A 12,672-nucleotide genomic window follows, 5' to 3' on the forward strand; every position below is an offset into this window, starting at 1 on the left:
GTTAATTAATGTGAGATATTTGGTGTGCTTGAGATATCCTTTAGGGAGTAGTATTTTTCTATTTCAGCAAACCTTGTATTTGAGGAGGACACAAGTTCATAAATCAAGTCTCAAGATTGAATAATAATGTGAATAATTTTTTGAATACATTTCATAACAACTATTACCAAAATAATATTCACTCTTTTTATGTAGTCTTTTCCATGATAACATAGAATATTTAGTTAAACATTACACAAAATGAAATAGATCATCAAGATAATATTACCCTGTCAATTTTCTGTAACAAGTCACTCAGCTGTAAACACAACTTAGAGCAAATTCTACTTTATGGAAAATGAAATTAGAGCAAGTTTATAAATCACAAAGATAATTTTTAAAAACAACAACCAAATAAACAATTTATCAGAAAATATTTAGGTGGCTGAAATAAAACCTGGTTTAACTTAAAATAGTCTATTTATAACTTCCATCATTTCCCCCATGTTAAATAAGTGGAAAGACTATAGACTTAGGCTTTTTTCATTCACACAATAAAGTATGAAACATAAAAGTCAGATAAAGGATTACACTGCAAGAATTCTAAAGTCTTACCTCCATTAGAACAAAAAGTGCTGCAAAGAACAGAAGAGTTGCCCATTCCACTCGGTGTAGAATTATCTCAAAATCATGAATATCAGCTAAAATTAGCAACCAGATGGCACCCATAATAGCAATCCACCCTGGAAAACAAATAAGTGGACATACCGACATAGATGTAATTCAAATGCTAACACACTAAGATTTTATCTTCTGATCATTTTCTTTAATGAAGAAAATTTATATTCTGCAAACTAAACATATTTAAAATGTGCAATTTATATTTTGGCTAATATATGTACCCATAAAACCAATAATCAAGATAATGAACATATTCACTATCCTTAGCATTTTACTAATGTCCACGTTCTTGTATCCCCTCTATCTCCTCCTGTTACCCTACTCTACGCCCAGGAATACATCTTTTCTTTCAATATAGATTAGTTTACATTTTCTATATTTTCTATAAATGTAATCATACAGCATACATTCTTTTGTCTGATTGCTTCCATTTCAGCAGAACTATTTTAAGATTCTTCAGGGTTGGTGTGTGGCTCAATAGCTCATTATGTTGTATTACTTAGTAGTATGCTATAGCATGGCCATGCCACAGTGTACATATCTATTCACTGTTGATGGGATGTTTGGATTGCTTCCATTATTTGACTATTACAAATGAATGTGCTATTAACTTTCATATACAATTATCTGTATGTACATATGTTTTCAGTTCCCTTGGGAAAATACCTAGGAATGGACTAGTTGATCACATGATAGATTAATATTATAGGATGTTTGTGTTTCACAAAACTATGAAACTGTTTTCCAAAATGGTTGTAACATTTTACACCACCAACAGTATATGAGAATTCCATTTTCTTCACATTTTCAACACTGGGTCAGCCTTTTTTAATTTTAGACATTCCAATGAGTATGAAGGATATTTATTTTAGCTTCAAGTTGCATTTCTCTAATGACTAATGATGAACTTTTTTCTCATGTAGCTATTTGCCATCCATAGATCTTCTTTTGTGAAGTTTATGTTAAAATAGTCTGCACATATTTTAATGAGTAGAGCAAATAAAACCCAAAATAAGTAGAAGAAAATTAAGAATAAGGACTGGAGCAGGAATAATGAAATAGAAAATAGAAAAATATTAGAGAAAATCACTGCCACAAAAAGTTGCTCTTAGAGAAAATCAAGAAGACTGATAAACCTTAGCCAATCTGAATAAGATAAAACATGAGAAGACAAAATTTGCCAATATCAAGAATAAGGACAATGACATGTCTATAAATTCTGTAGACATAAGAAGAGTACTAGTTTTCTATACCTGCCATAACAAATTGCCGTAAGTGTAGTGGCTTAAAATAAAACCTACTTCTAATATCACAGTGTTCATATATCAGAAGTATAGTGGGCTCAGCTACATTTCTCACTAGAGCCTCATCAAGACAAAATTAAGGTGTTGGCAGGGCTGAATTCCTTTCTGGAGGCTCTAGGAGAGAATCTGTTTTTTTATTCTTTCAAGTTGCCGACATTCAATCCCTTACAGCCTTGAGACTGAGGCCCTGGAGCATCTGGGTGGTGCAGTGGTTTAAATGTCCAACTTTGGCTCAGTTCATGATCTCACAGCTCTTGAGTTCAAGCCCTGCATCAGGCTCTGTGCTGACAGCTCAGAGCCTGGAGCCTGCTTCAGATTCTGTGTCTCCTCTGTCTGCCCCTCCCCAACTTGTGCTGTCTCTCTATGTCTCTCAAAAAATAAATACATGCAAAAAAATTATAAAAAACTAAAAATTTAAAAAAAAGACTGAGGTCCCAATTTCCTTGCTGTTGTCATCCAAGAGTTGTTCTTAGCTTCTAGAGGCCATTCAAACTTCCTGGCTCATGACCGTGCCCCCCCAACTTCATCTATCATCAAAGCCAGCAATGGTAGGTAAAGTCCCTCTCAAACTTCAAAATGACTCTTCTGTCTTCACTCCTACTTTTAAGGGCCCATGTGATTACACTAGGCCCATCTACATAATCCAGGAAAATCTTCTGGACTGAAAGTGAGGAGATGGAGAAACATTTGTCATGCCAATGGACGTCAAAAGACAGTGAAAGTAACAATACCTATTTCAAACAAACTAGATTTTAAACCAAAGACTGTAACATGAGAGGAAGAAGGGCACTATAATAAAAGGAACTATCCTATAAGAAGGTCTAACAATTATAAATATTTGTGCCCCCAACTTTATAGAAAACAAATATATAAAACTAATAACAAACATAAAGAAACTTCTTAAAAGTAATACAATAATAGTAAGGAATTTTAAAACCTTACCTACATAAATGGACAGATTATCTAGGCAGAAAATCAACAAGGAAACAATGGCTATGAATGACACACTGGACCAGACAGACTTAACAGATATATCCAGGACATTTCATCCTAAAGCAGCAGGATACACATTCTTTTCAAGTGCACATGGGACATGGGACGTTCTCCAAAATATACCATATACTAGGTCACGCATCAGGCCTCAATAAGTACAAAAATACTGATGTCATATCATGCATATTTTCTGACCACGATTCTGTGAAACTTAAAGTCAACCACAAGAAAAAAATTTGGAAAGACTACAAATACATGGAGGTTAAACAAAATGCTACTAACGAATGAATTGGTCAACAAGAAAATTAAAGAAGAAATAAAAATACGCCTGGAAACAAATTAAAATGAAAACACTATGGTCCCAAACCACTTGGGGTGCAGCAAAAGAGATCATAAGAGATAAGCAATATATAGCAATACAGGCCTGTATCAAGAATCGAGAAAAATTGTATATAGCAATATAGGCCTGTATCAAGAATCGAGAAAAATCTCAAATAAACAACTTACATTATACTTAAAGGAACTAGAAAAACAACAACAAACAAAGCCTAAAGCCGGCAGAAGAAGGCAAATAATAAAAATTAGAACAGAAATAAATGATATAGAAACAAAAAAGATAATAGAACAAATCAATGAAACCAGGAGCTTGTTCTCTGGAAAAAGTTAAGACAAATCCCTAGCAAGACTTATCAAAAGAAAAAAATAGAAAGGACCCAAATGAATAAAATTACAAATAGGAGAGGAGAAATAACAACCAACACCACAGAAATACAAATAACTATAAGAGAATATCATGAAAAATTATATGGCAACAAATTGGACAACCTGGAAGAAATGGATTAATTTCTAGAAACATGTGAACTATCAAAACTAAAACAAGAATAAATAGAAAACTTAAACAGACCAATAACCAGGAAATAAATTGAATCAGTAATCAAAAACCTCCCAACAAACAAATGTCCAGGACCAGATGGCTTCATAGGGATGTCCTATTCTACCAAACAGTTAAAGAAGACTTAATACCTATTATTCTCAAACTATTTCAAAAAATATAAATGGAAGGAAATTTTCCACTCATTCTATGGGTCCATCATTACCCTGATTCCAAAACCAGATGAAGACTCCACTAAAAAAGAGAACTATGGGCCAATATCCCTGAGGAACATGGATGCAAAAATTCTGAACAAAATACTAGCAAATCAAATCCAACAGCACATTAAAAGAACCATTCACTACAATCAAGTGGGATTTATTCCTGGGCTGCAAGAGTGATTCAACATTCACAAATCAATCAATGTGATACATCATATTAATAAAAGAAAGTATAAGAACCATATGATCCTCTCAACAGATGCAGAAAAAGCATTTAGCAAAGTACAACATCCATTATTTTATCATAATAAAAACCCTCAACAAAGTAGGGTTAGAGGGAACATCTCTCAACATAATAAAGGTCATATGTGAAAAATCCACAGCTAATATCTTCAATGGGGAAAAACTGAGAGCTTTACCTCTACAATGAAGAAAATAACAGGAATGTCTACTCTCACATTTAACATAGTAGTGGAAGTCCTAGCCATAGCAATCAGAAAATAAAAAGAAATAAAAGGCATCCAAATTATCAAGGAAGAAGTCAAACTTTCGCTATTTGTGGATATGATATTCTATACAGAAAACCCAAAAGGCTCCACCAAAATATTTCTAGAACTGCTACGTGAATTCAGTAAAGTTGCAGTATACAAATCAATGTATAGAAATCTCTTCCATTTCTATACACCAATTATGAAAGCATCAGAAAGAGAAATCAAGAATCAATCCCATTTACAACTGCACCAAAAACATAGATACCTAGGAATAAACTTAAATAAGAGGTGAAAGACCTGTACTCTGAAAAGTATAAAACACTGAAGAACGAAATTAAAGATGACACAAAGAAATTTAAAAATTTCATGCTCTTGGATTGGAAGAACAAATATTTTTAAAATGCCTATACTACCTAAAGCAATCTACACATTTAAGGCAATCTCTATCAAAACACCACCAGCATTTTTTACAGAGCTAGAACAAACAATCCTAAAATTTGTATGAAATGCAAAAGATCCCAAATAGCTGAAGCAATCTTGAAAAAGAAAATCAAAGCTGGAGGTATCACAATTCTGGACATCAAGTTATATTACAAAGCTGTAGTGATCAAAACAGTATGGTACTGACACAAAAACAGGCACATAGATTGATAGAACAAAACAGAAAACCCAACTATAATTAGGGGTGAAAAATAGAAAATAACAAGTGTTGGAGAAGATGTGGAAAATCGAGACTCTCATACATTGTTGGTGGGAAAAAAATGATATAACTGCTGTGGAAAACAAATTAGTGGTTCCTCAAAAAGCTAAACATAGAACTACCATATGACCCAGCAATTCCACTCCCAGGCATATCCCCAAAAGAACTGAAATTAGGAACTCAAACAGATACCTTTGTACCACTGTAACATTATTCACAACAGCAAAAAAGTAGAAACAACCCAAGTATCTATCAACAGATGATTGGGTAAGCAAAATGTGGTATATATACAGAAAATGTAATATTATTCAGTCACAAAAAGAAATGAAGTTCTGATACATGCTATGATGTGGATGAATCATGAAGACATTATTCTCATTGAAATAAGCCAGACACAAAAGGACAAATATTGTATGATTCCACTTATATGCAATATCTAGAATAGGTAATTTACCTAAATTTGGAATTTACCTAAATTCATAGAGATGGAAGGTAGATTATAGGTTACCAGGGGCTGAGGATACAGGGGAAGAGAATGAGGAATTAGTGTTTAATTTAATTCTATTAGGGTGATGAAAGGTTTTAGAAATAATTGTGGTAATGGTTATACAACACAGTGAATGTAATTAATATCACTGAATTATGCACTTTAAAATGTATAAAGTGGCAAATTTTATGTGATATATTTTAACACAATAAAAATAACAGAAAAAGATACATTGGGAAATGCATTGTAATTTAGCATTCATGAAGTAGACCAGAAGGCCTTATATAGGATGCAGAGGTATTGGAACCTCATTTGTAGACAGAGGGAAATCACTGAAGTTTTTGTAAGTGAAGGAGCTGGAGTGGCCTAATTTTTCCATGTGTATAGCTATCTTTGCCTGACTAGATTTCGTTACCTTTCTCTGAATTCTTCATAGCACCTACCACAGTTCTTTTTTTTAAGAATTTATTGGTTTTTAAAATTAAAAAATTTTTTTTTAATTTTCTCAGTTTTGTAATTTGTTTCAGGAGGAGAATTTAGTGGTCTATCACTTACATATAACACCCAATGCATATCACAAGTGTCCTCCTTAATACCCAACACCCATTTAACCCATCCCACCACTACACCCCCTCCAGCTACCCTCAATGAGCACCTACCACAGTTATAAAGACAATTATTGTTTACCTGCTCCATCATTTATGATGGCTGATTCTTTGATTGCTCTCTTAAAGATAAGATTTCTTTAAATTCCCAGTAAAAAAATTTTCATCAGTTGCACTTTCCCTGGATAATGTTTTTCTACAACCAGAAATGGCATCGCATTGCTTGCTCTGCCATATGGCAGTAAGAATATCTGAGTCAGTAAAAATACAAGTTATTGTTTCAGATCCTAAGAGAAACTTCAGTCAGGAAAGAAGATGGAAGCTCAACTAGGACTCTCTACATAGTTCTATTTTCACTTAACAATTTGTAGAGTCTTGAATTTTCCTCCAGCCCAAACTCCTGTCATAGCACTCATCAATCCAACTTCATAACAGGTTCTATATTCACAGAGCCTTGCTTTGTCATAAAAATTCCCTGAAATAACCTCTAATTGAATGAGGTCTCACCTTATCCCAGCAAAGCCTCAATTTCTCCCTTAATTTTAATCATATTGTCTGCGGAGCCAGCAGCACTAATCAAACTGCCTGTTCACAAGCATATCTGCTTGGTAATGCCTGGTTACTTTACTGAGGAGTTAAAGTGGCACCTCCTAACAGGTTTCCCTGGGTCACTATTAGAAACATTCCATTCTGTTCTCACTCAGCACTGGCTCCTCAGTGATAGCCAGCAAGCGATAAGTGATGAAGTGGTGGGTTCTTTTATAATGTGCTGGAAGAAAAAGCCAGAGATGAGAACATCACAATTTCAGGCTTTATATTCTGTTACAAATACTAACAATGTGACATTGACACTCTTCTAAAAATTAAAAATTCAGTTGACTGAAGATGGATAAGACTAAAAAGCAACATTACCTAAGCTCTATTTATCTTATGGAGCTTCTATCCAACACCTTCCATGAATAATCATTAATCTCTCACCAAGTGCTTTACCATTCCTTAAAATGAAATCTCTGATGAGGGGCTCTGTACTTTCTCATTCAAATCCCCCAACAGAGCCAAGTTTCAAAGCAGAACAAAGAACTAATGGGACTTTTCCCTCCAATTCCTAACGCCCTGGTCAGAAAGATTCAAAGGAAAGTAGAACAAGGTTTCCACCACTCATTAAGCAAGCGTCCTTGACATAGGCATGTGCTGGTCACCTCACAGCAAACTAGCCTATGGGAAAAACAAAAACTAAAACAAAAAGCTCAGGCTCCCAAAGATTAATGGGTTTTCTTCAGCCTGCTGGGGACAAAACCAGGATTCAATCCCCATTCCGTGAGAACTGCTTTCCATTCTACCTAGTTGGATTCATCTCATGTGCTCAGTCTTTAGATGGAATGCTTTCACTACTTATAAATAAGCCTTGTAATTCCACTTATTAAACCTCTCCGCAAAAGGTGGCTTGTTTCATGTACTCAGAAATGTAACTCAATTTTGTTCTATCTGAAACCTTGCAATCTTTTATAAAGAACATATTGTCCATACAGAAGTGCTGATTCCTAGGGCCACATGTATCCCAATGTTTACAGCAGCACTTTCAACAATAGCCCAATTATGGAAAGAGCCCAAATGTCCATCAACTGATGAATGGATAAAGAAGATGTGATTTATATATACAATGGAACACTACTTGGCAATGAGAAAGAATGAAATCCTGACATTTGCAGTAATGTGGATGGAACTGGAGGGTGTTAAGTGAAATAAGTCAGTCAGAGAAGGACAGATATCATGTTTTCACTTATATGTGGAACTTGAGAAACTTAACAGAAGACCATGGGGAAAGGGAAGGGGAAAAAATAGTTTCAAACAGAGAGGGATGCAAACCATACAAGACTCTTAAATACAAAGAACAAACTGAGGGTTGATGGGTGTGGGGAGGAATGGGTGATGGGCATTGAGGATGGCACTTGTTGGGATGAGCACTGGGTGTTGTATGTAAGCGATGAATTACAGGAATCTACCCCCCAAGCCAAAAGCACACTGTATACACTGTATGTTAGCTAATTTGACAATAAATTTTATATGAAAGAAAGAAAGAAAGAAAGAAAGAAAGAAAGAAAGAAAGAGAGAAAGAAGAAAAGAAAGAGAAAGAAGAAAAGAAAGAAAGAAAGAAACAAAGAAAGAAACAAAGAAACAAAGAATATAAAAGAAAAAAACATATTGTCTATGTTCCTTGCTCTGAACATTTTTCAGGAGCCTCTGATCAAAAGCAATACTGTTCTGATAAATCTGTTACTTATAGTTAACATGAACTAACCTATATGTCTTAAGCCACACAGGATGCATCTCTAGAGAATATCTCAACAGTTATATGCCTCATAACCGCCCTTCAAACCAGGAAACCTCACAAAAGGACTATGTGTACTGGATACAGTAAAAGCCACTCTGCCTGCCCTACTTTGGTGAGGTATCTCATGTTTATTGGCCATGAACTACCTAAAATAGGCCACAAGAGATTTATCATAAATAATCAAGGCCTTTTGGGTTCAAAGAAACACTGTGGTTGTCTGTGGAGTAGTTTTAGACCTACTACTGATCCTGTCCTGAGTCTCCAGGGTGAAAACCCAATGCCTTCTCCTGGAGAGCTCATAGTTAACAGTTGGGTGAGAAGGTGGGACAAGCAGCATGGGATGAGTTGGATTACAAAGTTATAGGAAGCTGAGTCACCAAGAGGTTAAGTTCTATTAACTATGCATAGGGCAACTGCCTGGGACCAAAAGGAGAGGGTAGCTCACTACCTGGAACTAATATATAGCCTGCACAGGTTTACTCTCATGAGAAAAGTTCTCTTCTTTCTAGCTTCCCTTCAAAATCAAGCAAAAGCAAGACCATTTTTCATCAACCTACATTTTCCTGAGCTGCTTAGCAATCAGCCTAAACTATTTTTTCACATCACACTCAATTGTGTACCAGGCCTTGTTTCTAAGATCTCTGTCCATATTAAGTGATTCTGTCCTCACAACAATCTCAGGGGTTAGGGGTACTTAGGCACAGCAGGTAACCACAGGCATCAAGTATTGGAGCTATGTTTAAAGCCAGGGTGATCTGGCTCCAGATCTGCCCTCTCCCTACTCAATCCAGGGAAGTGGCTGTAAACAACCCAAGGTTCTTTCTGTGGCTGTGAAATCAAAGCTCAGAGTGAAGCTAATGACTTCTTTTCAACACCTGGAAGCTTCCATGTGACTTCTAATCAGGCTTAGGAAATACCATGATTGCATCAAGTCAATAGTTTAAAAGAGCTGAAGTTGGGAAGAATAAAGGTGATTGAAATATAAGTGATTCTAATTCTAAGCATTTTGATTCAAACAAAGTTTCCACCAATATTGACAGGTGAAAGTAGATCCAGGAAACCTTGCTGAGCTGCTCTTTCCTATCCATGGTCCACCGTCCCAACCAACTCTCTGCCCCAGAAGCTGACTTGTGTGGACCACATAAAAATTTTCTCATGTCCAGGATTCTAGCTGGCCTTTGCCAAAGGAGAGGCCCATAGGAGATAGCATTGGGGTGAGAGAGGATTCCACATATTCATTACTTTGGATCCCTCCCTACAGGGTCTTTCCACTAAAGGTCTCACAGCTGTTCTCAAGGTGGCCTTGTCATCACATCTTTCTAGTTACTAGGAATCTCCATCGTCTCTTCCTTTCTCTCTCTTTCACTTTCTTCCCACATCTCCCATCTCTCTCTCTTTGTCTCTCTCTCTCTCTCTCTCTCTCTCTCTCTCTGTGCCTATCTCTCTGTCTTTGTCTCTCTTTTCCCCTCTCTCTCTGTGCCTCTCTGTCTCTATTTGTCTCTCTTTTCCTCTCTCTCTCTCTCTCTCTCACACACACACACACACACACACACACACACACACACACACTAGCTCTAGGACACCACACTACCCTTTGTGGATCCTTCCACCTTGCCCACACCTTGGTAAATACCCACATTACTAAATCCTCCAAATTAACAAGTTGGAGTAGACCATCTATTTTCTGGCAGGACCCTGACTGATACAGTGAATGCATCTATTAAACCATTTTATAAACATTTTAATTGAACTATAGCATACATGCAGAAAAAATACATTGATTTTAAATAAAAAATGTAGCTCAATTACAAAAGAAATACATGCATGTAACCTCCCAGGGCAAGAAACAGAACATTATCAATATTCCAAAGCCCATTTAGATTTCCTCTATTCCTACACTCTCCCTTTCACTCCCTGACTCCTAACACCATAGACTAGATTTGCCTGTTCCTGAATTTTTTATACATAGAATCATGTAGTATGTACTCTTTTCTATAAAACTTTTCTTTTGCTAAACATGTCTGTGAGTTTCAGCCATGTGGTTACAATTGCAGTAATATATTTATTTTTATTTCTTTTTTTAATGTTTATTTATTTTGATACAGAAAGACTGAGCACGTGCCAGTGAGCAGAGGAGGGGAAGAAAGAGGAGGACAGAGAAAATCCTAAGCAGGCTCCACACTATCAGCACCTGATGCAAGGCTTGATCTCACCAACCTTGATATCATGACCTGAGCCAAAATCAAGAGTTGGTTGCTTAGCTAACTGAGCTACCCAAGGCACCTCAGATTTATTTCTATTTTTAATAGTATTACCCTGTATGATTATCCCACAATTTATTTATCTATTCTAGGATTGACAGATATGTGAATTGCATCTAGCTTGAGGCTATTATAAATAATGGTGTTATGAGCGTTTTCATATGTTTTTTGGTGTGCATATGTACCCATTTCTGTCAGTAATATAACTAAGAACAAACTTTATGGGCAACAAACTTTAAAGAACAAACTTTAGTAGATGCTGCCAAACTCTTTGTACAAATTTACAATCTTATCAGCAATATATGACATTTCTTGTTGCTCTACATTCTCTCAACACTTGCTAATGTCAATCTTTAAAATTTTAGCCACTTATGTGTGTATATATAATGGTATCTTTTTGTGGTTTAAAATCATATTTTACTGATGACTTATGAGAAAAAGCACCTTTTCATATGCTTTTGGTAATTTCAATCATTTCAATATATCCTCTTGTCTGTTCAGGATTCTTGTCCATTTTTCTATTGAGTGTCCTGTCATTCTCTTACAAGTTTATAGGTATTCTTTATATATTCTACATATAATTTCCAAATGTAATGGAAAATATTTTTGCACATATTTTTTCACTCTATGATATCTTTCTCACTAATATCTCAAAAGAAATGGAAGTTTCTATTTTTAAGGTAATAGAGGTTATCAACCTTTAGTACTTCCTATATTCTCTTTAAGAAGCTGAGCTGTGAGGGAGGAGCCAAGATGGTGGAACAGTATGGAAGTTTTTTGTGTCTTCAGTCCATGAAATACAGCAAGACCAACATTAGAGCATCCTTCACACTTAGAAAACTGATCTGAGGATTAACACAACAATCTGCACAACCTGAACCACAGAATTCAGCATGTACATGGACTGGAGAGGTGAAATTGGGGAAAGAGAAGATGCAGAGGGTAAGAAGCCTCTCTTGCATGAGGAGAGAGGATGGAGATGGTGGGGGAGCAGGGGAAATGGGAAAAGTACCCCTCCCCAAAAGCAGCTGGAGAGAAAGTGGAAAATCGGAAACAGCCACAGGGACTGAACTAAAAAGGGAGAAGGGAGAAAGGAGAAAGGAGAGGGTTTAAATTCCATTAAGACTGTAAACAGGGGAGCACAGACTCTGAAATTCCGCAGTTCGATACCTGGTGGTGCTCTGGTGGGAAGAGTGAATCCCCAGGACCAGAGTGGGGTCTAGGAGGTTCTTGGGCCACACAGGGAGAAGCGGTTCCACTGCTGGAAGGACATTTGGTGGAGGCTGTGAGGCCACCTGGGCCCAGCAGACCCAGAGAGAATGGCCCTGAGAGAATGGCCACATTTGCTGGCGCTGGAACAAGGTCGTTAAGGGTGAAGCCTGGTGCCAGATGTGTGTTGTGATTTTACATAATCCCTGAGGCGTTGCTGCTACACTGACTCATGAACTTTTTCTGAGGAGGGCTGGCACCTGGCTGCAGTCTCTGGGCATCAGCAGCAACATGGTCCTGCAAGAGTTCCTGGTGTGGCCAGCACCCACCAATTGCTTGGTGAGACCCTTCACAAAAGGAAAGAGCGGGTAGAAGCCACAGTCCCTCAGAAGTGGAGGGCTGGGGAAGGTAGCCACATCTGAGACAAAACTTGGGAGGAAGGTGCTTCCTGGGGCTTGGTCATGGACAGTGTGGAAGTGGGGAGTGGGCAGAAGCCTAAGATGAATGACAGGTGCATGATTACTGACCAGGGAAAACA

The 12,672-nt window shown here is 36.8% G+C and overlaps 1 protein-coding gene across 1 annotated transcript in view; it reads right to left on the reverse strand.

The window, feature by feature from the left end:
• The window catches only part of OCA2 (OCA2 melanosomal transmembrane protein), a 504,847-nt gene that overhangs the window by 239,282 nt on the left and 252,893 nt on the right, over positions 1–12,672 (reverse strand). The window contains exon 19 of the mRNA XM_045448936.1: positions 595–722. Within this exon, the coding sequence (XP_045304892.1) occupies positions 595–722 (128 nt within the window). The remainder of the gene's footprint in view (positions 1–594; positions 723–12,672) is intronic.

The sequence above is a fragment of the Leopardus geoffroyi genome, chromosome B3 (genome assembly GCF_018350155.1).
Source record: "Leopardus geoffroyi isolate Oge1 chromosome B3, O.geoffroyi_Oge1_pat1.0, whole genome shotgun sequence".
NCBI classification, from domain to species: domain Eukaryota; kingdom Metazoa; phylum Chordata; class Mammalia; order Carnivora; family Felidae; genus Leopardus; species Leopardus geoffroyi.